General features: G+C 39.9%; 4 protein-coding genes across 5 annotated transcripts; 1 reads left to right on the top strand and 3 right to left on the bottom strand.

The window, feature by feature from the left end:
* Positions 1 to 164: 164 nt before the first annotated feature.
* On the bottom strand, positions 165 to 4635 carry LOC103993953 (oryzain alpha chain-like). The gene is made up of 5 exons (XM_065194671.1): positions 4126 to 4635; positions 3339 to 3574; positions 3089 to 3229; positions 1100 to 1549; positions 165 to 506 (listed from the first exon to the last, which is right to left on the bottom strand). Exons 1-5 carry the CDS (start codon positions 4610 to 4612, stop codon positions 408 to 410), a joined length of 1413 nt encoding a protein of 470 aa, XP_065050743.1. The 5' UTR covers positions 4613 to 4635; the 3' UTR covers positions 165 to 407.
* A 3950-nt stretch (positions 4636 to 8585) lies between these two features.
* On the bottom strand, positions 8586 to 19626 carry LOC135680621 (fatty-acid-binding protein 1-like). The gene is made up of 4 exons (XM_065194676.1): positions 18751 to 19626; positions 17525 to 17780; positions 11255 to 11346; positions 8586 to 8968 (listed from the first exon to the last, which is right to left on the bottom strand). The coding sequence occupies exons 1-4, from the start codon at positions 19103 to 19105 to the stop codon at positions 8820 to 8822; spliced, it is 852 nt and encodes a 283-aa protein (XP_065050748.1). The 5' UTR covers positions 19106 to 19626; the 3' UTR covers positions 8586 to 8819.
* Positions 13950 to 16537, top strand: LOC135680619 (uncharacterized). Its single transcript, XM_065194670.1, has 4 exons — positions 13950 to 14662; positions 14757 to 15566; positions 15645 to 15763; positions 15851 to 16537. Exons 1-4 carry the CDS (start codon positions 14077 to 14079, stop codon positions 16304 to 16306), a joined length of 1971 nt encoding a protein of 656 aa, XP_065050742.1. The 5' UTR covers positions 13950 to 14076; the 3' UTR covers positions 16307 to 16537.
* Positions 19627 to 19861: 235 nt separating the features above from the next.
* Positions 19862 to 24324, bottom strand: LOC103993955 (primary amine oxidase 2). Of its 2 annotated transcripts, XR_010515492.1 has the most exons (6): positions 23542 to 24324; positions 22716 to 23100; positions 22519 to 22632; positions 21838 to 22382; positions 20385 to 20519; positions 20132 to 20270 (listed from the first exon to the last, which is right to left on the bottom strand). XR_010515492.1 is itself a non-coding variant. In XM_009414197.3 (5 exons), the coding sequence occupies exons 1-5, from the start codon at positions 24321 to 24323 to the stop codon at positions 20066 to 20068; spliced, it is 2031 nt and encodes a 676-aa protein (XP_009412472.2). In that variant the 5' UTR covers position 24324; the 3' UTR covers positions 19862 to 20065. The 2 variants fall into 2 exon arrangements, 1 of the variants encoding a protein (XP_009412472.2); XM_009414197.3 differs by lacking the exon at positions 20385 to 20519 and having other exon boundaries at positions 19862 to 20270.
* Between the last annotated feature and the right edge of the window lie 212 nt (positions 24325 to 24536).

The following is a 24536-nucleotide window of genomic DNA, read 5'->3' as shown; positions in this document are numbered from 1 at the left end:
AATTAGGTGAACAGGGTTCAGCAATCTCGACTTACGACACCTCCACGTCAACCATGGTGCCAAAAAGGGTAGACGCAGCAACTCTCAAGTACTTGGAATGATACAAACAAGTTTGCTGATGCCATTTGCCAGTAGCATCAGTACCAACATTAAATCCATGGAGAGAGTTTAATAGGCAAATTACTGGAAATCCAATTTCAGTTAATTTACATGATAATGGAAGTGAAGTAATGTAAAATCATCATTTCAGTTGTCCAACACCTGGACTTATAGACATGTACAGAGCTTCTAGTCTTCTTCAATAAGCATTGCAGCAAATTGCTGCATCTCAAGTCCACATTGAAGGCAAGGACATCAATAATTGATAATCATCTTGTGCTTCTCGCTCCTCACCTGCTCAATGTTGCTTATGCGCTGCTCCTCTTGCCCTCCGAGACAGAGTGAGCCCAGTAGGGAATTGCTGGAGTGCGTTTGGAAGCCTTCACTCTAAGTGGACTGTTCTTGCTCTGTCAATCAAATCAGATGGACAAGTTAGGCAATAAGACATCGAAACCAGAACAATTTATATAGAGATAAAGCAAACTGAAACACTAGCAATCATCTCTCTCTTTCATGTGTGTTTTAACCATAAAAAAGAATCAATAAGTCAGTTTCCTTTGTTGCTTTCTCAAACACAGTGCAGCTCAATCAGACTGAGACTTACCAGGATTATCTGGCTCATATAGCTCAAATAGCTAATCTAACCCCGCTTATTTGTTTCATTATTATTTTTCTTTATTTAGTTTTTGGAACACCCAACACAAATCCTACGTTGAAAATTCAATTAATTATGTTTGGGACAAAACTGGCTGATGTCATCATACATGATAGTTGGAGACCAACACAAACCAAAAAACTAGAAGGTTTAAGTTTGTGGGTCAAATTCAATGTATAAGACCTGATTTCTTTATTTTTTAGCCATATAGGACTAATCTATCATTCATCTTTTTCTCTACCTCAATTATGGATGCTTTCCTACACCCTTAAATTTTATGTAACAAAGACTGTATGATGGCAGCTGAGCAGACTAATGAAAGTAATTTTTCATCGTAGGGATTACCGTTAGGCAGGTTCCTTCCTGAACATTGCAGATGGGGTAGTCATGAGGACAGCAGCTGTAATGATCTTCACAGCAGGTTGCAGCCTCAAGAGGACAGCATCCCCATGCAAAGCAGTAGCTCCCGTACTCATAGACGCAGCAGCATGTGGTACTCTCTGGGCAGGTGTAGTAGTTATCACAGACGGTGGGTGGCTTAACGGGGGAAGGTGGAGATGGACCAGGGTTTGGTGGGTTCTGGCCCTTCTTAATGGGGTATGAGGCCTCCATTGCAATACCACACTTGCCAGTGGCAGATGCAATATTACGTTCCATTCGTATGTATCCAGCCTCGCCCCAGTCTTCACCCCATGAGTTCTTCACAAGCCAGTAGTCCTGGCCATTCTTGGAGCCATAGCCTACTGCAGTCACACCATGATCTAGTGCAGTCCCACAAGATCCGGTGAATATTCCCTGAAAAAAAAATTAGAGTAATAATTTTTTCAACTCATCAACATGAAAGACATCTATAGATTTGAAGGAAAGTAGCAGCTTGGAAAAAAAAAAAAAGACTTGTGGACATTATATATATATATATATATATATATATATATATAATCATTCTTTGATTTTTCAACTATTGCAACAAAAAGTTACATGAGATATTAGGCAGCAAAACTGGAGATATATGTACATCACATATCACAAAGCAAATCCATCATCAAATGGAACCTGTGTCACTGCTAAGATGGCATCATCTAAATCATTCATAGAATTTCAAGAAGAAGATTATTAACCAACTAAATTTCATACCACAAACAATAGAACATAATTCTCAAACCATGCCGCTTAATGCATTTGTATTATCATGGGAAGGGTTTAATTAAGAATTTCTATTTCTAGTGGCATTTGTCTATTTGCAGTATCTTCCATATTAATTAACCACACACATTAGAAATTATATCAGTCTAGAGAAAAAAATCACAGATTCATAAAAAAATTTAGGGAATCTAAATTCTGATGCAACATAAACATATTATGGTCCTTATAATAGGCAAACTGACTAATCATATATTCTATTTGCTAATGATATTATTTTAATATATGAAATTTTAGCTGGAATAAAATTTTAAACTTGAATTACCGTGTCAAATCTCAGAAATTAAAGGTTCTAGATTAAAATTTATTAAGATTGAATATAATTTTAGATAATTTAAGAGAAGAAGTGAGGATGAAGTCAGGATGGATGGATAAGAAGATCATACATGAAAATTATTTTAAACATTTTTAAATTTATCATTCAACATGGTAAAAAGGATTAATGGAGGTATTTTTCATAAGTTTGGTGGTTAAGATGGAGAGGGAGATTGAGTACAAAAGATTGTTGTGGCTTAAAGAATTGAAGTATTGGACAGTTGCACATCAATATGTATGAAAAGCTTGTATAGCTCACATGAAAACGCTGAGATAGGTATGCAGAGCCAAAAGAAAAGATTAAACAGATATTTATTTGTGAACAATTAGTTGTAATCCGATAAACTATAAAATAAGAAAAAATCATCTAAGATATTATAAAAATATTCAACAAAAATCTGTAGATAGTATGGTTAGAAGAGGTGAGTTGATTAATGGTGGTGCCAGAAAAAATTGGAGAGAGAGACAGACTGAAAATTTCTTTACTAAAAACAATAAAAGAAAATTGAATGTCCTTAACTTAACCAGAAATATTGTGTTGAATGGAGTTCAATCAGTAAAACAGATATATATAATCAGTCTCAAATTGTTAAAACATTTGTTGTTGCTGTATCAATTGACAATCTATTCAACTAGAAGTGATTAAAGATTTTCAACCTACGTCACCATAATGTGGAAGTATAAAAATCTGCAAGCTTCCATAAGGATTAGAACAAAGGTTCAAAGAAAATCAAGTTGTAGTTTAAGCCGTGACATAATTTTTATAAACAAAGAAAATTGGTAGAAATATAAAATTGCATTATCTTTTGACAACTTTACCGAGTCATAAAGCTGGAATGTCCGGCCACCAGCTTCAATAGCAACACTAACCGGTTGGTTAGCAACTGCTTTTTGCAGAGACTTCTCATCGTTAACCGGAACATCCTCATATGAGTCAATTGCCACAACATGTGCATTTTTCTACATGACAAAGGTGGGCACCAAACTTCATTAGAACATCATCCACAAACAACAAAGCAACAGGAAAAAAGGAGGGTTGCTAGTTGTAAATGACTAATCAATAGGTCACCCTGTAAGTATCGCAAGTTCCATCTCGGGCCTTGTATGGGTAGTCCTCATCGGTGTCGATACCACCATTGTTGATGATGAACTCAAATGCATAATCCATGAGCCCCCCGTTGCAGCCCTGGTTGTAGTAGGTGTCGCAGTCCACCAATTCCTGCTCGGACAGAGAGATCAGGTCGCCGGTCACGATCTGGTTGATACCTTCCACAGCAGCAATCGTCGAAAATGCCCAGCAGCTCCCTGTGACACCATCAGATCTAGATATCATCAGCATGCCAATTCAGATCTTTGAAACCAAAAATCCTTCATTGGTGACTTGATCTAACAGGATAAGATCCTGAATCATGAACTAAGTGTGATACTAGCAGTTAATAGTTTTGTAGAGTAAGCAAAATTTACACAAGAAGGGGGGGCTGAAACAGATGAATCATGAACTACATGTGATACTAGCAGTAAATAATTTTGTAGAGTAAGCAAAGTTTACACAAAAAAGAGGGGCTGAAACAGAATCTGAAAGCAGATCTATTCGAAGATCATCCAAAATACAACACCTTTAGTACATCGTAGGAAGCAAAATCATGTCGTTTACCAAAAGTCAAAACCGAAGAAAAGGGGAAACTTCACAAGGAGGGAAAAAAAAGAGAGGAAAAGATCGATCTTCATGTAAATGTAATTAAATGAAAATAATATCAGATTTAAAGTGTTATTAGCAGAAAGCAAACAGAAAAATAGAACAGAAATTGCAACTAATTGAAGTCAACGCAGGGAGAAATGGAAATATCAGCACCCACCGCAGCTGCCTTGATCTTTAACGCCGACAACAGCGCCCTTCTCCCTCCAATCGATGGAATCCGGCAAATCATCGCCGTCCCTCAGCCGGTACCGGTTGCTGCCCTCCGATGAGGCCCTCCTCCGGCGGGACGTGGCGGCCCGGACGCCTAGATACTTGGCCCGGTACTCCTCGTTGGTCAGGGCGGCGAACCGGTTGAGGCCAAGGCGGAAGGCGTGCTCCCCGCGGTCGGCCGCCGCGTTATGGGCGTCGATGTAGCGGAGGTTGTCCTTGAACACCTCGAACCTGCTCGCCTCTTCCGCGAGCGCGTTGCGGGACGGCCGGTGCTTGGCCACCCAATCCAGGTAGAGCAGACGCACCTCTTCCTCGCTCCGCCCGGACACCTGCTCGCTGTGGCCCTCCCCGCTGGTCACCATGTACAAGTCGGGGACAGCTGAGGCGATCGCCGCCGCGGCCAAGAGGAGAAGGAAGATGATAGCAGAAGCCATGAGGTGGATATCTTCTTCGAGATTAACCACTCCAGGGCTTGTTATATAGAATGGAGTGTGAGAAGGTTGAACTCAGTACAAAATATTCATTTATATATTTTATATCTTTTATTTATATATATATATGTGTGTGTGTGTAAGAGAGATATATTTATTTATTTAGTAATTCATCTTTGTCAAAATAATGGCAATGGAATAATGAAAGTTAGAGAGAGACAGAGTGAGGTGGAAAAATCACAACCAAACAAACCAATACCTACTTTTTGGAAGCTGCAGAGATTATTGGTGGGGATACGGTTTTACAAATCTATCCTTTCTCAAGGTTAGTAATAGCATCCTTGCACATTCATTATTTAATATAATAGTCAGGTCTTGCTGGTGGGGTCATCCTGATTTTTATACTTTAAAAAATTATATTAACATTCTTATAGTTATAAAAATAAATTATTTAAATATATTTATCCTAAAATTATCGATTGTACCAATGAAAATATTAAAATAAAAAGATTATTTTAATATTTTAATTAATAATATCGATGGTAGTAGACGACGTCGATGGTAACGGATGAGTGGCTATTGTGGATGAAAAAACGATGATGAGAGATGAGTATCACTGAAACATTCCGTCACCACTGACTTAAACGTTAAAATTTATTTTTTATCTTTTATTTTTATATTTTTATTAGTAAATTGATGATATTTTGGTAAATAAATATAGATATTTTACTTTCTTAATTATAGGAATACTAATATAATTTTTTTAAGATATAACATGGAATAATCTATTTTATATATATATATATATATATATATATATATATTCAAACATTTGAATTCTCTATTTGGTTTCTCATTTTTTAATTTAATTTTAAAAATATAAATTAGTTTTTGAGGATATATATTTTGAAGGAATATTAATAATAGATTGAAATTTCAAATCAATACACACAGTGAAAATTAGCAATAATGGTATATCTATGAAGTTTTTAGTTTTGTAAGGATATATATATATATGCTAAATTTAAGCTTAGAGATGCAAGTACATAATCATATATTTGACAGATATATATGTGTGCACTATTTCTTGACAAAAATGAAGGAAAAAGAAAAAGGAAGAACAATATGCAATCGACTGTTTGATACAGAAATATTTCTTTTGTTTATTATGAATAATATATTATTATTATTTAAATAATATAATATTATTTGGAATCAAACTGCACGCATGTTTGGCGTGGTTGAGTGGTGGGGAGGGTGATAATATTTTTTATTATCAATAATGAGAATATGTTGGACATTCGATTAATAATGCTAAGTCTCGATTGACTCAATAAATGTAATCCATCTTACCAATTTGAAGGAAAATTATAGGTATTGGACAGCAGCAATAAATGTTGACCTTTGTTGGACAATGCACAAAACGAATATATTCACATTGATGATGGCTCCCATTTAAATTCTTGATGGATGATAAGCATTCAGATGCTTTTTCTTGGGATATTATTGGATACACTGTTGGGAAGAAATATATAGTAGCACACTAATTTCAATTTTTATTCATCACTATCCTCCTAATCTTTCAATTCTTCCACCTAATTCTATAATTATTGTATCTTAATCTAATAAGACTCATCAAACTAGACTAAACCTAATCACTCTCAAAATCTCAATGCTTGAGGCAATATTTTATATAAAAATAATAATTTTATTAAAGATATAAAAATATCTTACATAAAATTTCAATTTTTCTTATTTTAATCTTTTTAGTGTTTATGATCTCTGTTAAATTTAATTTAAAAAAATATATAATTTTGAAATAGTGTTGTATTAAATTTTAATTTTAATTTTAGTCTCAAGCTATGATGATTGATTGATTGATTGATGATCTCCTTTGACCTAAGATTCCCAGCCACCTCAGGCAGGATCCCAAGAAGATGGTCGGGAGATGGAATCTAGAAGGTACACGCGGCGACTAGTGGTTGGCTGATGCGTGCGCGATGGATTCAGCAGCCGCGGAGTGCACGTCTCTCCCACCACATCAATTCTATATATTTTGGTGCCTTTCCTCCAATAATATAATGGTTGGATGTGTTCTCTCAATCCTAACTCTCCGATTCTCCCAATCACCATAATATACTAATAATCCCATTATCATATCATCCCAATAATACTTGCATTATTCGTTCATGCACTGATGTGATATCTATGCCATGTGAACATTAAGTGGAATGGTCAAAGTCGACGGCCATTGTTGCTGTAAAGAAGAAGACGTTTGCTTCAAGTTATTTCCATTTGAGCTACAGGTCAAGGAGGCAATCCATGTCAATCATCTACGTTGGATCTGCGTAGAGAGAGAGAGAGCGAGAGAGAGAGGATAAGTCATGTGTAATATGTGAAAAATGCTTTTAATTCACGATAGTATACGCTTATGATCATCTCGTGACAAAGGAGAACAGATCACTCCTTGGAATGCGTAAGCCTCTCCGCCCTTTGTGTCTGTGGAGGTACCGACACCAAAAGAAATTTACCGAGGAAGAAGGCAACAAGAAATAAATTATTTGCCTGCGAGTGTCTGTCGGAAGGTAAGAGAGGTGGAGATGCGAATGGCTCCTGAGAGCTCGCAGCTTAAAGATCAGCGACTTTTTGCCAAATAGATGTCAGATCCGATGAGGAGATCATCGTGATACTCGCACTGTCATTTTGGTTGCAGCAAGAAGATGTCAAGAAAAGCTTTCTTACGGTCGTCCAATCGATGAACAAAGACTATTCTTTCCGTCTTTCACTGAAGCAAGCAAGAATATGAAATGGGTGGCCAACCCATGCATCCATCGGAATCTGCTCACGGGGATCATTACCGACTACAAAAGCGTTTTGAGATCCATAATACGAAACGTATGTGCCTGTGATTGGGTAGGACCAAATCGATATTTGCTTGGCCATCGCCATCGACTGCTTTGTTTTGTGTTGCTGGGATCATCAGCGGAGTCACAGTTGCACTGGTTATCGCTGAACACAACCATCCATGCCACGATAAAGCCACTTGAGATCCACTGTCTGTTGGGGAGTGGGGAAAGGAGAAGATGGTGAATCGTAGATGGCATCTTTCCATTAAACAACTGGAAGCAGGTCAGATCCGTCGGATAAGCTGCAGCTTGTGGGCAGGCTTTCATTTCTCAGGGAAATATACGTAAAGGTGGAGACAAGCAGCTTTTGTTTCTTTCATTGATCGCACTGTACGTGTGGTAGAAGAAGGGTCACATCAAAATGGCCCCCATTTCTTTAACTTTTCTCTGCTATCTTATGCTGATCATTAAATTCCGGTCTGCTATTATTTTCTGGGCTCTCTCTTTCTCACACAGCTATTCTATTCTTCCGATGAAAACTTGCAGAGAGTTACTTGGATCTACTGTTTGTTTGCTTAGGTTACTACAACAACAAAGTTCTCAGTATCTGCATCGAGAACAATTCATTTGATGGCAGTGGTTGTCTGAGGCCTCACAGAATGGAGCTCTTTATGGCATTTAATATTCCTCCCCAGCAAGGATGATCTGCTGAGACACCATTAGAAGTTATCCCCTTGAGAGCTTACCGACCCTTCCAACTTCACAGCCGTGAGATCCCAGGCATTTTACACATTATAAATGTGATCTCAACAGGATTCATAACATCATCCATACACTTGCAGGCAACGGATAGACATGCATCGGGAATTGGCACTGATGATCCATGCTTCACATGGATTGTTGCACGTATCCATGCACAGTAAAATTTACGTGCAAGGCTGGAACACTGACTCTGCAATGGTCAATTCTGCAGGCAATGAAACTGCTGAAAGATGAGGTCTTCAAAAGATTCTCGACCCTAAGTACCACTGAAAGATTACAACAGTGAAAGATAGCTTCAACAGTAGGTGGCCTTTTGAACATGTGGCCACATTATTTTCAGCTCATTATATAATAATAAACCCTGGGCCTGTTTGTCAGAATATAAAAATTTAGTTTCCATGTCTCTTACAAGTAGAACAATTTGCTGAAATGGTGCCAAGAAAAAAAGAGAGGATGCTTTAGTACTTCAAATTTACAATGACCAAAGACTATGACAGGAAAGAGGTAAATTGTTTCTGATACAAAAAAAACTATAGACAACTTCTATTGGAGATGTTAATGCCAGTCAATGTTTGATGTTTGATAGATGAAACATGAAGTCATCAATCAGATCTCTCCTGGAGAATGGAAGCCAAAGTAGATTGAATATCTTGTAGAGCTTGTTTGTCATATGCATTCTTGCCAACATACAAATCCAAGAGAGGCTTACATATGCGATTGCTCTCGATTTTCCCCATTTCCTTTCCATTAACTAGAACACAAGTATAAGAGCTAAAAGACGTTAAAAAAAAATTATTGTCATGTAAAACTCAAATATATCTTATCACAAGTAATCATTTGATGCATGTCATACATGAACAGCTTCACCAAATGAGCACCTAAAAAGTAGGATGATTATTTATTTTTATACATGCATAATATGTCATCATCACAGCAGGGAAGGCTGCATTTGTCTACGCAAACTAGGTTAACTACATAAATATGCATCAAAACATATGTTAATGCATGGAAAAAACATTTTTTCGGCAACATTTTTTTGCATAAAGGAACTTGAAACAGCTAGTTTCCATATATTTAGTACAGACCTTGACATTATCAACCTAAAACAAGAAAATATTGCAACAGTGAGGATATAAGAGATCCACATATCCATGATGAACTAGCATGATCAGACATATCGCAAAGATTAAGCCTTTGAAACAAAGCTATCATGCAAAACATAGAAATAACCAACGACTTGGTTACTTGGAGAGTGATAGAAGATAAGATTTTCCTAACTATATGAGGAAATTTCTCTATTCTGTTGAGGAAAATCCTCTATTCTGTTAGGGAAATCCTTCCTCCTAATTTGTATAAATAGGAGAGGGAACATGTTAATAGATTCAAGCTAAAGTTTCTCTACTTCAATAAAGCTTCTTATATTCTATTGTTCTTATCTTCTATTATTTCTATCATGGTATCAGAGCCGCTTGCCTAGAGCAAGCTCTCTTCTCGCTGCCAATTCATCATTGGTTGCCACTCTGCGCCAACGTCCGTTCCCTTCCGCTACGGCATCACTAGTGCTGCTCATCAGCACTGCCCCACCTTTCTTCCTCGTTGTAGCTTTTTTCCTTCCTCTTCTGCTACAGCTTTCTCCTATGTTGCAGTTTCCTCTTTTGCTGTAATAGCATCACTGCAACATTGCTGTAGATTTCTTCTCTACCGTTGCAGCCGACCACGACCAACGTCGTTGAGAAAAGCGAAGCTTCGCTCTTGCCTTCGGCCAGTGACCAACGTCGCTAAGAAAAGTGAAGCTTCACCCTTCGGCTAGCGACCAATGCCGTTGCATTCCTAAGAGGCTCCGTGGTCAATCCTCATCTTCCTCACTGCGGTAGTCTTTGCTGATCTGTCAACATTCGGCAGACTTAAGGAGAATGAAGGGAACGCCTGTGCCATCACAGCAACAGCAATCATAGCAGCAGCAACGATCTACACTTATCTTACTCATGAAGCCTCTCGCTTGTAAACAATTCTTTGCATCGATCCAAGATTGGTATCCTTGTCAGGAGCACCATCTTGCGGGGGCATGATAGAAGATAAGATTTTCCTAACTATATGAGGAAATTTCTCTATTCTGTTGAGGAAAATCCTCTATTCTGTTAGGGAAATCCTTCCTCCTAATTTGTATAAATAGGAGAGGGAACATGTTAATAGATTCAAGCTAAAGTTTCTCTACTTCAATAAAGCTTCTTATATTCTATTGTTCTTATCTTCTATTATTTCTATCAGAGAGTAAATGTACCAAATATTTGAAGCACTCGATGTACTGATGACTTTCAGGGTTTTATTAACTTCAGTTTCAAAGATCTGAATATGTATTGGAGAAAAGAAAAGATAACAAGGAAGCATCAAGCAAATGCACTGAACAGTAACAAAGTATCAAATGTAACAATGCAACCAATATGGAAGTTGTACAATGTTTACAAAGTGTTGCCCATGCAAAAAATAGATCCACAGGTAACAGAATGTGCCATAAGATCCTCTGATGCAGTTACAAGGAGAAAAAGTCACCTTGACAGCTATCCACTGCTATATGTAGAAGCCAAATTAACAAATTCAAATGCTTGAGTTTCGTATGAAAAACTGAACAAATTTTAAGAGTGTTAATTTTCTGGCTGTTAGCTGATGAAGTTATTTCCTAGTTATGTAAATGGTACCCTAAAAATTTTATTACAGCACTAAATGAGCCTGTAAAATTAGACGGTCTTTGGTTAAGTCAATCTACATTAATGTTTCCAAAAGCTATAAACTAGTTTAGCAAAAGAGGCACCAAATATTAGCTCTATGAACTCAACTAGCACTGGACAACTCTAAATATGATGTATATGTATGATTAAGCCTATAAAAAAAATATTATAACAGTACACTACAACTGTCGCATGCTGCATGTGAATATAATAGCAGGAAAAATAGGTCTAATAATTTTATTTAACATAGTTCATTTCATTCTTGATCTTGATAGAAACAACTAGTGGTGGACCAACAAAAAACAACTTACTTCTTATTCGAAGAATATAACCACGTTCCCTCGAAAGATCAAAGATAGAATTTCCTAAGAGCTTATGTTCATCCATAAATATAGAATTAAACCTGAAAAAAGAGGATGAATTATGATGATGAACATTAGAAAGAAGGTAACTCAATTCAGCTACATGCAACTAATTTTGTATTATTTTACATGTGAAACTAATTTTGCAAACACAAAATTGCCTTCATTTGATACAAACAACAGTAATATTGAAAGATAGGGTGAAAAACATTTAAATACTGATGAGAGGAACGGAAATATGAAATGAAGTTGTTACTGAAAGCAAGTTTATAAGTGCAGCACAGATGGATGGATAGATGAATAGTGACATTTTTATCAGAACAAAAACAAAATGCCTAACATATGAAAATTTGGAAGGAACCAAGTATTATGTAAACATGAATTGGTATACTTACAGACACACAAAAGAATGTTCTGCTATCCAGCTTCAAATATTACATGCCAAAATACAATTAGAGGAACATCTACCATAAAACAGTACTTTGCTCGTGTATTATCAGAATATATAATAAATACATAACACTAAATGACTGGTGGTCTTCTGAAAACAGTGACTACCCTGATATTTACCAAAGTGAAGAGTGGCACATTAATGATATGAGGTAGATTAAGGCTAAGAGCAAACAGCTCATCATCATAAAATATTCCTTAAAAGGTAAGTCCCACCAAGGAATTTAACATAAATTGATGAACGCTCTTAGCATTAAAAAAATGTGTTTTGGGATGTTTTTACATAGAATATAAGCAAGGAGACAGCTACTGAGATGTGCCATAAAATGATCGAGCCATCATAAGCATCCCATTCTCCATAGCAAGCAACATGGCCATGTGCCATCACACTACTGGGTACAACTAACCATGCTAACAAACAAAATGAAGAAAAGGGAAGAAAACAAAATTCGAAGGAATTCCAAGCTTGATTAAGCCCTATGCATCATCCAAATTCCACAGGAAAAACTCCAAGAATTTATGGAGTGAAAACACTTCGACAATTTATGCATTAGGACTACTTAATCCTGTCATCATAAAATTATACTACATCTTTTTAAGTGAACATGAGGTCATTTGAGCAAACTGTTTCAAAACAGAATCTTAGAACGATATGTATTCTAAATAATGTGATAACTATCTTAGTCACAATAAAACCTTTAATGTTTATGATGGACAGTCACTTTGCAATCATGATTCGCCTTACCGGTTCATACCAGTGTATCGATCGACCATTGGTATGGAACGTACCAATGTACCAAGTACCAACATATGGTATAGTAAGGTATACTGACGGATTGGTATATACTGCCCATATCAATCCTCTATTAGACTAGTATGTACCACCCATATTGAGCGATACATCGTGGTACAGTGAACCTTGTTTGCAATAATCTGAATCACACAAATAATGCCTATTTAATTTCATGAAGTTTTTTCTTCTTCACACTGTTATTAAAATTTGGTTTTAAACCAAAGTATGCAATTTCGGTTCGTACCGGCATACCGAACCTTGCTCGGTATGATACGTACCAATGCGCAGTGATTGCAAAAGGCGCTCGGGCGCTCGCCTAGGCGCTCGGGCGAGGCGAGGCGAGGCCCGAGCGCCTCGCTAATGTCCCAGGCGGCGCGCTTCAAACAGGCGCCGCTTGGGCGCTCGCCCGAGCCCAGGCGCTGGGCGCTTCGGGCGAGCGCCTGGGTAAACCAAGGCGACCGAACCAGAATTTTAGGTCTGGTTCGGTCCTGGTTCGGTTGTTAGTTGGTTCAATCGAACCAACTAAACCGATATAACCCAAACCCTAACCCTAACCCTAACCCAACACTAACCTGCTGCCGCTGCCGCTCTCGATCCCGATCGCGATCTCGTCGCTCGCTGCCGCTGCTCCCGCTGTCGCTGCTCGCGCCTCCCGCGAGCCTTCCCGCTGCTCGCGCCTCCCGCGAGCTCTCTCGCTGCTCACGCCTCCCGCGAGCCCTCTCGCTGCTCGCGTCTCCTGCGAGCCCTCCCGCAAGCCTTCCCGCTGCTCGCGCCTCCCGCGAGCCCTCTCGCCTCCTGCGAGCCCTCCCGCGAGCCTTCCCGCTGCTCGCGCCTCCCTCGAGGCCTCCCGCTGCTCGCGCCTTCCGCTCCCTTACCCTTTCCCGCTGCCGCCGCTCGCTGCTGCTGCTGCCGCCGCTGCCGCCGCTCGCCGCTGCCGCCGCCGCTCGCCACTGCTGTTGCCGCCGACGCTGCTGCCGCCGCTCGCCACTGCTGCTTCCTCGTTTCTCCTCAGTATACTCTTAATATTAAGTTTATTTGAATTTTGAAATGATTAATTTTCTGTTAATAGATTAATAATATATTACTTTGATTTTAATGTTATTAATTTTTATTTATTTGAAATTATTGTTAGGTTTCAACAAAAATGGCAAGTGTAGAAAGCAACTCAATAGAGTCTCCAATGGTATCAAAAAAAGATCCTGCATGGAAGTATAATTATTTGAAGGATCCGAAAGATCCTAATGCAGTGACTTGCATATTCTGCGATAAGACTACCAGAGGTGGTATTTTTCGTGCAAAACAACATCTAGTAGGAAATTTCAAGAATGCAGCAGCTTGCAAAAAATGTCCACCTGAAGTAAAAGAAGAGTTGCTGAATTATATGAATGAAAAGAAGACACAAAAGAATGAATCTTATGGGAATTTACCAGAAGACAATGTTGAACATCTCAGGGATGAAGAAGAAGATTATTCTGCAAGTATTAACCCAAGTGAAAAAAGAGTATACGACAAAAAAGGAAAAGAAGTTATGAGTACTAAGAAAGGTAGAAAAGGACCGATGGATCTATATATGCTTCAAGGATCCCAGAAACAACAAGGGCAAGCAGGAGGCTCAAAATTGAGACAAACAAATATAAGTGATGCTTGTGATAAAAAAATAAGAGGAAGAACAATTCAGCACATTGCTCGCTTCTTCTATCAGGCTGGTCTTCCCCTTAGTACAACTCGTTTAGACAGTTTTAAGGATATGATTGATGCTATTGGAAGATATGGTGCAGGATTAAAACCTCCAAGTTATTATGAGATGCGAGTTCCATTGCTGCAAAAAGAGTTGAATTATACAAATGACTTACTAAAGGGTCATAAAGAATCATGGGCAACACATGGTTGCTCTATTATGTCAGATGTTTGGACTGACAGGAGGCGCAGGAGTATAATTAATTTTATGATTAATTGTTCTTTAGGGACTATGTTTGTGAAGTCAATAGATGCTTCATCTTTTGTAAAATCTGGAGACAAGATATATGATTTACTTGACAACTTCGTGGAAGAAATTGGAGAACAAAATATCGTTCAAATCATAACCGACAATGGAAGCAACTATGTTTTAGCTGGTAATATTCATCTTTTGATTTTGTTAATTATTTTATCTTCAATTAAGTGTGTTAAACTCTTAAGTCTTATCATTTTTGTTATCCTTTGTCTCAGGTAAATTGCTTGAATCAAAAAGACAACACTTGTATTGGACTCCATGTGCAGCACATTGTATTGATTTAATGTTGGAAGATATTGGAAAGATCTTAGAAATCAAGAAAACCTTAGAAAGGGCAATTTTTGTTGTTGGATTTCTTTATAATCACATTGGGGCTTTGAATATGATGAGAGAATTTACAGGGAATAAAGAATTAGTGAGACATGGTGTTACCCGATTTGCTACTTCATTCTTGACATTACAGAGCGTGCATCGTCAAAAACATACTCTGAGAAATATGTTTACCTCTGAGAAATGGGTGACAAGTAAATGGGCAAAAGAAGCAAAAGGCAAGAGGGCTGCTGATATCATCTTAATGCCATCCTTTTGGAATCATATAGTTTATATATTAAAAGTAATGGGCCCTCTTGTTCGAGTCCTTCGGTTGGTGGATAATGAAAATAAGCCTGCAATGGGATATATTTATGAGGCTATGGATAGAGCAAAGGAGACGATTAAAAGATCTTTTAATGAAAATGAAGAAAAATATGAGAAAATTTTTACAATCATTGACGAAAGATGGAATTGTCAACTTCATCGTCCCTTACATGCAGCAGGATATTATTTGAACCCTGAATTCTTTTATAAGATTAAATCTGTTGGATTTGATGCAGAAGTTTTGGGTGGGTTATATCAGTGTGTTGCAAGATTAGTTCCCAGCATTGAGGTTCAAGATAAGATTATTCATGAATTATCTTTATATAAAAATGCTGAAGGTCTTTTTGGAATTCCAATTGCCGTTCGATCCAGGACAACTACCTCTCCAGGTATTAATAATTTGATATAATTAATTTCATATATATTATGTTATTATGTTATTGCTAATAATAACATAAATTTTGCAGCTGAATGGTGGAGTCTATTTGGAAATTCCACCCCGAACTTACAGAAATTTGCTATCAAAGTACTTAGTTTGACATGTAGTGCTTCGGGTTGTGAGCGAAATTGGAGTGTCTTTGAGCATGTAAGTATTACTAAATATTTTTATTTTAATTCATTTATTTATTTAGATATATATATTAATATATTTTTAAATTATATGACATGACAGATTCACTCGAAGAGAAGAAATCGGTTAGAACATCAACGATTGCACGATCTTGTTTACATAAAGTATAATCAAGCTTTGAAGACTCGTCATGATTTGAAAAATAGATTTGATTCAATCTCATTGCAAGATATTGATGATTCAAATGAGTGGTTAGTAGGAGAAATGGGTGCTAACTTGCAAGATGCTGAAGACGAGCTTGTATTTGAAGATGATAGATTGACGTGGGGAGATGTGGCAAGAGCTTCAAGTGCTGGAGAATTACAAACATATACAAGACAGATGTCAAAGAGAAAAATGAGTGCAAAAGCATCAAGCTCGGCTCCTGCTATTGTTGAAGACATAGAGAATGAAACATATCTTGATGAAGAGGAAGGAATCGAAGAACAAGAGGAAGAAGACGAATTCAATGAAGATGATTTGTGTGAAAATGACGATAATATTGATTATGATGAATGACTTTGATGTAAAATTTTAATGTTTTGAATTTTGAAACTTTTTGTTAATGTGACATTGTGATTTTGTATATTAGATTTTCTTAATTTAATAGCATATTTTTATTTAAAATTTTAAATAATTATATTTATTAATTATATTATATATTTTTATATTTTAGCGCCTCGCTTCGCTCGGGCGAGCGCCTGGGCGAGCGCCTAGCGCCTCGGGCGTTTTTGGACCTTGGCGCCTTTTGGCGCCTAGCGCTTTTTAAATCACTGCCAATGCGTACCATCAACGTATCGAGTAGTATGCCTAAAATAGCTAAAGGTTAATAACGATCGAAATTGACCATTACCCCCCAGTATAGGTTGGTAACGGTTGAAATCGATCAGTATAGCCTAGTACAGTTTGAGAACGGTTGAAATTTCGATCGTTACCACACGATATAGCCTCGTATTGCTCGATATGGGGCCAAAAATTTGGTGCCGCCCGGTAGCGGGCGATCTACGAGCCAAGAGGCTCTCGAACTGGTATGTACAGCCTATATCAGGCGGTACACATCGAAATTAAAAACCGTGTTTTAAACAACTCCTAAGTGCAGCTTAGAAGTGTCAAATTAACAACAATCCATGAACATCATTTGATGTCATGAGCAACATATTTATGAATAACAAAGCAGCAAAATTCTAGTGCCAATGCTCCCAGTGATTTTACTTTATGATTGATTCATGATAGGAAAAAAAAAAGAAAGTTAAATCAGTCCAACTTCTCCTAACTCAGACCATTAGTGGGTTGAAGTGAGGAAATAATCAAATTATTACATACTACATAGTCAAATATGATTTTTATTTGCATCCCTATATCTAGAACACTTTTTTCCGATGACACCAATAACATAACAGTATAGATTGCTTGCCAGGAAATCATGCCAAAAATATCATAACAAACGGATGAAAAAATCTGGGAAGACATTAAGTCTTCTTAGCTTCAAGATTAAATGGGACTTGCATCTAGTCTTATAGATGAAATGGAAAAGGCAATCTGCTCTTCTTATTTATTAAATCATTTAGGTGGTTTACAATATGTTAAGCAATATATTCCAGACTGTAAATACTATAAATACGAAGAAAATCAAGATGATTGGTCTTTAAGAAAGACATATATGGGTAATTATACCACGATTCATCATGTGGTGAATATATCTCACTGGAGGAACAAGCAGAACATGAAAGAAAGTACCTTTGAAGCAATTCTTTATTGTTCGATGACTTTGATCCACCATATTTTTGGAGCTCGTTCTCAACAACCTTTGCAAATGTTTCATGCAGATAGCGTGTGCTTAGCATGCGGTTCACTATTTGAAGCCTAATTGTCATGCGCAAATCCTGATCCAGGACATCATCAATTAACTCCTTATTTCCTTTCAGTTCAGAGACCGAAAATGTACCATATTTCTTCCTCAATCTTTTTACATCACTCTCATCGGCATACACACCTGCAAGTATCAGAGAAAACAAACAAATAATATACCATCCGATAAGAAAGCGGTTCACAATATATATGCTGATCAGTCGCAACATTACTCTGATGCGGTGAAATGCCATTTGAGTTACGACAGGTTCAAGAAACTAATCCGATGGAGGATTTCTTGATGGGCAAAAGCTAATTTGATGAATTTGGTAGCATAATCATATGATTGTAAGAGTAAAGACAGCATGCTGATTCAAAAGACAAAAACAGATTGACGGAGTGCTCTAACCAATTGTAGAGAACCAAATACACCAAATTTATGTTGAGGCGCAAATATCATGATGCCAACATGTATAGAGCATAATGGCCAATTCACTACATTTTAGGTCAACGAAGGAAGCCTAAACATTCAAGAGGCGGAAGCAAGGAAGAAGGCTCAATCGCAACCAGTTACCAAAGGCGTAGGCATGAAGTCGTTGGGACCCAAGAAACTGGTCTTCCTCGTCCCAGTGTTCAAAGTGGTGGGTGAGGCCACGCAGGTCTCGGCTCCATGGCGCGTCGGCCGATTCGAGGGAGGCGCCGACGTTGGCTGCCGCCGTGGGTTGGCAGATTAAGGGCGCGGCGCAGCGTTGTTCCCAACGGGGGCTTCCCGAGATTTCCAAAGAAGGAAAACGTCGTGACACACACATATTATATGTGTGTATATATATATATATATATATAATTACAAAAATTTCGATCGTTAGATCAAAATCTAATGGCTAGGAGAATCCGTTACATCTAAGTTATCAATCTAGCTATATATTTATTTATAATTGGTAATTATATATATATATATATATATATATATCTCAAATTCGATTAATGGATATCCAAATCCAATTTAATCAGTTATAAAGGTCAGATATCAGAAAAAAAAAATGATAATTGGATTCTTGTGGACATCAAAATTGGAAGACGAAAAATGGCGAGATGTAAGAGACTCTAATCGTTACCATATGCATAGGAGATGTTGTTCTTGCGCTTCGGACGCTTCCAATACCGCACTCCGATGCCCAAGAGGCGGCGGCCGTCGTCCACAACGGAGGGGAACTTGGTGCCGCTCCTCGGTTCCACGATGGTCGTCGGCGGCAGGGTCTCGACGAGGGAGAGTGTGGCCCAGACGGGGGACGCTTCGCTGCCCGCCTTCCGGCCTCTCCCCGACGCGCGTGCACCCGGTTCGAGAGCGATGGAGATGGCCAGGCCCACTCCGGCACCGACAGCCGCGGCCGCCATGGCTTGGCGAAGCGCAGGCCTCTGCGGTGGCTTCGGTGGCTGAGGCAAAGAGAAGGGAAAGCGGAGAGAGCCCATGGCCGTATGAACTCAAGGCGCAAATGCCAAGTGTCGGATGGTACAGATGGAAATGCAACCGTGGAGAGGAGAGAATCCACATGAAGTGTGCAAGCAGGTTGGTATCTCAAAGCACTGCTACACACTCACTTTAGTGTTCGAACAATGGATGTCTCCACTTTAGGACTTGGTTTATGTGCTCAGCTTGGTGCATCGTGTGCACTTTGTGGTCTTAACCAGATGATCACACATATCTCAGACAGTAATTACAGTTTCACTTTACACCATGATGAATTAGCTGACTTCTCTTTCAAACATGGACAATAGGAATCCATTCAGTGCATGTTTGTGTGTTGATGCTTGATTAAATGTGTGTGTGTTGGCAGTGACAAGTGATCCATCAGAAAGGTGGAGATACCAACCAAAGTAGTTGCAGTTTCAGCTAGCACCATGAATGAGATAGCCTCTTGGACAGCTATGGACATCCCTTTCAGGGCTTGTCTATGTGCTGATCTTTGATCAATCATGTGTATTTTTTAGCAGTGACAAGTGATTCATCAGCCAGAAGGGAATACAGTCCAAAGGAAGCTGAAAATTGCACTTTTTTTTTGCTTTATCTCTTTCTATTCAGTCTCATGGTTCTTTTTTCCTTCTTTATTCCCTGATTTCTACTTTGCTTTGAGGTTGAATGCACTTGTGTGATTCATGGGCTGTACAAAGGATGAGTTTGATCTTCTAATAGGCTGAATCATCAAGCAGTACAGAAGGTAGAAGACATTGTATCAGAAAAATATTAGCTTATTATTCCAGCAAATGCACCAGCCAATTCGTATAGCATTGGTATCTTTGTGCTTGCTTAACAATGGATACATATGATGGCATCACTGCACCAAACAGAGGTCAACAGGAAGACTTATTTCTCATAGTCACTGCAGCAAGCTGCTGTGTGTCTCGATCAAACTGGAAGAATGTTTGATCTCTTCAAACGATGAGTGTGCAGTTTGGCAAATGCGTATGCTTTGTCGGCCTCAATCTGATCAATGGATTGCTCTCGAAAAAGTTGGAAGGTCGAAGCTCGAAACCACTGCTCAGCATCGGCATCAATGGAAAGTCTTCCTGGTAGGGGATGTGATGGAAACCAACAGTGTGCCAGACGACAATGTCGACGTTCTCGATCGCCCTGTTCCTGCATCAGAACCAACAAGAAGATTGCTTTCAGATGACATATTATGGAAGCTCTGTTACTGGAATCTGTTTTCTTCAATCCCAAGTGATGTAAGAGATGCAAGCTGATGTCTACATTCAGTAATGTTGAGATCAGATGTGACTGACAGATCAATCTGCAAGCATAATTCCTCTCACTGATGTTGCTCCTGTTGGGTGAAGGTTGTGTTTCTTCTATTCAAAATAATTTGACTGAAAGAAAATAATTAATCTGAAAAAAATAACTTAGGTTAGATCAAACAAGAAAAAGATCAGGAAAAGAATTAGACTCTTTCTCCTTCAGACGAATTTGCCCCGGTGCTTAGGGTTTAGCGGTAATCATCTCCTAATATACAATAACCACTTCTTGCAATAATAGTATTCTAAATTACAAGAAGAACAAACTTTAGATGTTTCTGAACTCTCTCTCTTTGATATAAGCCAAATGAGATCTATTTATACATATTGGAGAGACTCATTAGGGTGAAAAGAAATCTATTTAGGTGAAAGATTATTTTTCAGGGTGAAAGGTCATGTCTGTTCGATCGAAAAGACATCTTTTCGAGTGAAATTTTTTTATTTATTTAAAAATATTTTTAACCTACTATTTCTAATAATCTCTCACATAAATGATTTTTTTTCAATAAAATGTACATGAATATGTAAACACTAAAGAATGTATATGCAGGAGGATATTGCATCAAGAGAGGTATTTTGTGACAAATGTTATATTTAGACGCATACAGTTCATTACATACATTAGACTCCCGATTATGCAAGAATATTCCAACTGTGATATGAGTTCACTATTATTTTTGACTAAGTGTATATGCAAATCTATCGGAGTTTTAACTAGACTGTTATCATACACATTGAATTTTTTTAGTATAGTCTCAATATAATTATCATATGTCTTTGAGATCCTAATCTCTAAAATGACATCCACCTCACCCATATCCTTCGTATCAAAATATTTTATCAATATTTCTTAGTTGATATGATAACATCATGATTGTTTGATGTAAACACAAAATGACATAACAATTTGGAGTGCTTTTGATGTAAACATATTTATCATACTCATTAATTTTAAAACCATTTGACAATATAATTTTATCAAGAATATGGTCTATAACCTTTTCATAACTCATTAATGCTATGTCAAGAATTGAACTCTTAAAGAAATTATGGATGCTATGTGGATAAGTTATGATTTACCCCTGAATTTAGAGGGGAACAATTCTCTCGATTAACCATATTCCTTAATTGTTGTACTCTCTCTTTCATCTATATCAAATGAAACTAACAATAAAATTTAATTTTTTATAGAATAAATGCTTGAGATAAGATAAGATATATTTATGCATATTAGAGAGACTTATTCGGATAAAAAGATGTATTTGTTCATATGAAAAGACATATCTATTCGGATGATTATCTTTTAGAAAAAAAAAAAAGATCATATCTATTTGCTTGGAAGGATATATTTACTTAAATAAAATTTTCATTCGTTTGAATATTCATGATTTCCATGTGACCATAGAACATACCTTTGACTCCAAGCAGCTAAGTTGTCGTCTCCTCTGCTGTTGTCTACGTAAAGCCCAGCTGCCCACTTCTCCGACTTGTTGTATGGAGTCACCCACACCTGCGTCTTCCCGTAGCTGGCTCGCATCTGGGGGTAGTCGTCGTCGGAGAGCAACGAGGCGGCGGGAGCGCCATTGGTGATGAGCCGATAGCCGACGTGATTCCCCATCTTGGTCTTCTTGTTTGGGTTCACAATCAGCAACTCGGCGGGCACCGACCCGATCCCCACGCGAGCGTCCGCCTCCATCTTGGCCACCTCCCTGGTCACCGTCCAGTAACTCCTGCGGGGGACGTCGCCGCCGTCGGCAACCCTCGCGGTCTTGAGCTTGGATTTGATGAAGGTGTTGTTGAGGCCATCGATGTCGAGGTCGAGGTAGTAGGTGACGAAATGGTCGTGGTAGACGGCGATGGTGTTCTCGGCTAGCAGAGAGCCATGCACGTCGGTGGTGATCTGGTCCGTGTGGGTGTAGGGCGTGCCCTTCACCTCCAGGATGCCTGTTAGGGAGACCTATGCATTCACGGCGCGGCAACATTGTTAGCGTTGTGCAAAGAATTCATCTTCGATTCCTCGGTTTATCTAAAAGCTTGAATCGATGGGCGAGATGAAAGAAGATGCAAACTTCTCTTTGCATAGATCATCTCACCCCGACTTTGATGGATCCACTTGTCTTGAACTCCCAGTCGGTGACATAGTCGTAGTTGCCGAGCGCGCCGACCATCCTCACCACCAGGCTCACCTCGGGCCGGACCTCCCTGATCTGTAAACCACCACCACCACCACCACCAAATTTGAAGCATCAGAAACAATAAGCTTTTAGGAGGAGTGTAAGATCTAACTCACCATTTGTCCCGGAATTCCCAACTCCGTGTGCCGCCAAGCAGCATCTCCGCTGTAGCGCTCGAAGACACAGAACACGTTGGGAAGCTTGACGGGCTCCCCATCCTGCGTGGCGTAGTAGCCGTCCATGAACTCTGCGTTGGCGGGGCAGTCGGTCATCGGCTCTAGCGGCGACGCCCACAGGCCGAATCCGTACTCGCCGGCGTCGAAGAAGGTCCTGAAGTACCACTCTTCCGCTGGATCCATGTACGGCACGAAGACTTCCGAGACGTAGCCCCGGTACAGCACCCGCCGGCGAGCGCCCTTCTGGGCGTCGTAGACTGACGCGAGGGAGATAACGAGGCCAGCCCGGGCATCGTAGCTCAGGTGGAAGTCCCAGTTCGACCATCTGCAATTGTGATCAACGAGGAGAAGCAGAGAAGTCACCGCTGGTCTGCATCAGAAGTACGCCTCTACCACAGATTTCTTTGCTTGAATTATATTCTTCATCAACTTGGACTAATACTATACTACGATGCATGCATGCTCGCTCGTATGGTAAGTAAAGTGACGAAGATGGGATCCGATTTCAGGAATTTATGATATCCATCTTTTCAAGCTAAGCTACACTTTCAACTCCCATATTAACTATGAATTCTTATTTTTCTTGGGGCATATAAGTGATTCCAACGCACCCACCGATCGAACTCCAAACCCCGAGCTGCTGACGGCAGCAGAAGAGAGTGGGCCCACCATTCGTGAGGGGCGGGTCAATTTCATGCCACGTCAGATAATGAAGCGGTAAAACGAAAGGGAAGAAAAGAGGCTTCAAAGGCGGCCGCCAGTGTACCTGATCACGTGGCCGTCGATACGGAAGCCCTTCCCCGCCGGCTGGACCACCACGCCGGGCTTCGTCTCAAGCGCGAACGGGGGCCGCTGCTTGGCCGCCCGGTAGTCCGTCCCCTCCGCCTTGGGCACCGGCACCACCACCCGATCCCGGTAGCCGATGATCCTCATCTCGTCCAGGTCCACCACGACGGTGATCCCCTCCATGGGCCGCATGTAGAAGTTGGCCGTCTCCCCCGCCACGAAACACTGCAGCTTGAGCCGCCGCCGCCCCCTCCCTGGCTCCCCGAACCACCCCGCCGTCAACGGCGAGCACACCACATCGGACAGCGCCACCCCGCGCCGCCGCGCCGACTCGGCGAACGGGGTGTAGTTCAGCGGCAGTGCGGCCGCCGCCTCCAGCTCGTCCAAGGTCTGAATGGGGTACCCGGAACCGCGATAGACCCGGTCGGAGACGACGGAGGCATCGGCGACGTCGACGACGATCTCGTGCGTCTCCCCTCCGGAGCGGGCCACGACGAACGCGCGCCGCCTCTGGCGTCGGCCGCGGGTGGCCGACTGCGCCCATGCCTGCACGTCGGTCTTGTCGGGCTCGTCGAGGCCGACGTAGTGGAAGGCCAGCGACTTAGATGCGCCGAGGTGGGAGGACTGGATCACGCGACGTATGGTGGAGATCTCGGCGGCGGTGAGGGGGTCGAGGGGGTGAGCCGAGCTCAGAGGAAGACATGGGTGGAGGAGGTGAAAGAGTAGGAAAAATAGGAGAAGAAACCAAAGTTGGATAGACATTGGTGGTGACTAGTGGCGGATGAGAGAGACAAGGGAAGCAGTCGAGTGGCGTTGCAGCACAGCACAGCACAGATTAAATACGACCTCTGCAACGCCGCCCTCACGGCTTGCTAGTAAAAGTGGGTGGGCCCGTCTCAATCAGTGGTAGGATAATACATGGCATAGAAAAACATCCGCCGTCAAGTGGAATATCATATGACGTACAAAGCGCTC

The sequence above is a fragment of the Musa acuminata genome, chromosome BXJ1-8 (genome assembly GCF_036884655.1).
Source record: "Musa acuminata AAA Group cultivar baxijiao chromosome BXJ1-8, Cavendish_Baxijiao_AAA, whole genome shotgun sequence".
Classification (NCBI taxonomy): Eukaryota; Viridiplantae; Streptophyta; class Magnoliopsida; order Zingiberales; family Musaceae; genus Musa; species Musa acuminata.
This window is presented reverse-complemented; position numbering and strand designations above follow the sequence as displayed.

Bases quoted from the DNA above. Each gene is read 5' to 3' on its own strand.
- LOC135680621 (XM_065194676.1), bottom strand. From the start codon at position 19,105: ATGGGCTCTCTCCGCTTTCCCTTCTCTTTGCCTCAGCCACCGAAGCCA. The intron at 17,781-18,750 runs GTAACGATTAGA...TGATACTTGCAG, and splicing joins CAACATCTCCTATGCATATG to GTGTGTATGCCGATGAGAGT. The intron at 8,969-11,254 runs GTAAGTTGTTTT...CTTGTGTTCTAG, and splicing joins TTATATTCTTCGAATAAGAA to TTAATGGAAAGGAAATGGGG.
- LOC135680619 (XM_065194670.1), top strand. From the start codon at position 14,077: ATGAGTACTAAGAAAGGTAGAAAAGGACCGATGGATCTATATATGCTT. The intron at 14,663-14,756 runs GTAATATTCATC...CCTTTGTCTCAG, and splicing joins AAGCAACTATGTTTTAGCTG to GTAAATTGCTTGAATCAAAA. The intron at 15,567-15,644 runs GTATTAATAATT...TAAATTTTGCAG, and splicing joins CAGGACAACTACCTCTCCAG to CTGAATGGTGGAGTCTATTT.
- LOC103993955 (XM_009414197.3), bottom strand. From the start codon at position 24,323: ATGTCTATCCAACTTTGGTTTCTTCTCCTATTTTTCCTACTCTTTCAC. The intron at 23,101-23,541 runs GTACACTGGCGG...TCACAATTGCAG, and splicing joins ATCGACGGCCACGTGATCAG to ATGGTCGAACTGGGACTTCC. The intron at 20,271-21,837 runs GTATGTTCTATG...GTTCTGATGCAG, and splicing joins TTAGCTGCTTGGAGTCAAAG to GAACAGGGCGATCGAGAACG.
- LOC103993953 (XM_065194671.1), bottom strand. From the start codon at position 4,612: ATGGCTTCTGCTATCATCTTCCTTCTCCTCTTGGCCGCGGCGGCGATC. The intron at 3,230-3,338 runs GTGACCTATTGA...TTTGTCATGTAG, and splicing joins GAACTTGCGATACTTACAGG to AAAAATGCACATGTTGTGGC. The intron at 1,550-3,088 runs GTAAAGTTGTCA...TTTTTTTTTCAG, and splicing joins CATTCCAGCTTTATGACTCG to GGAATATTCACCGGATCTTG.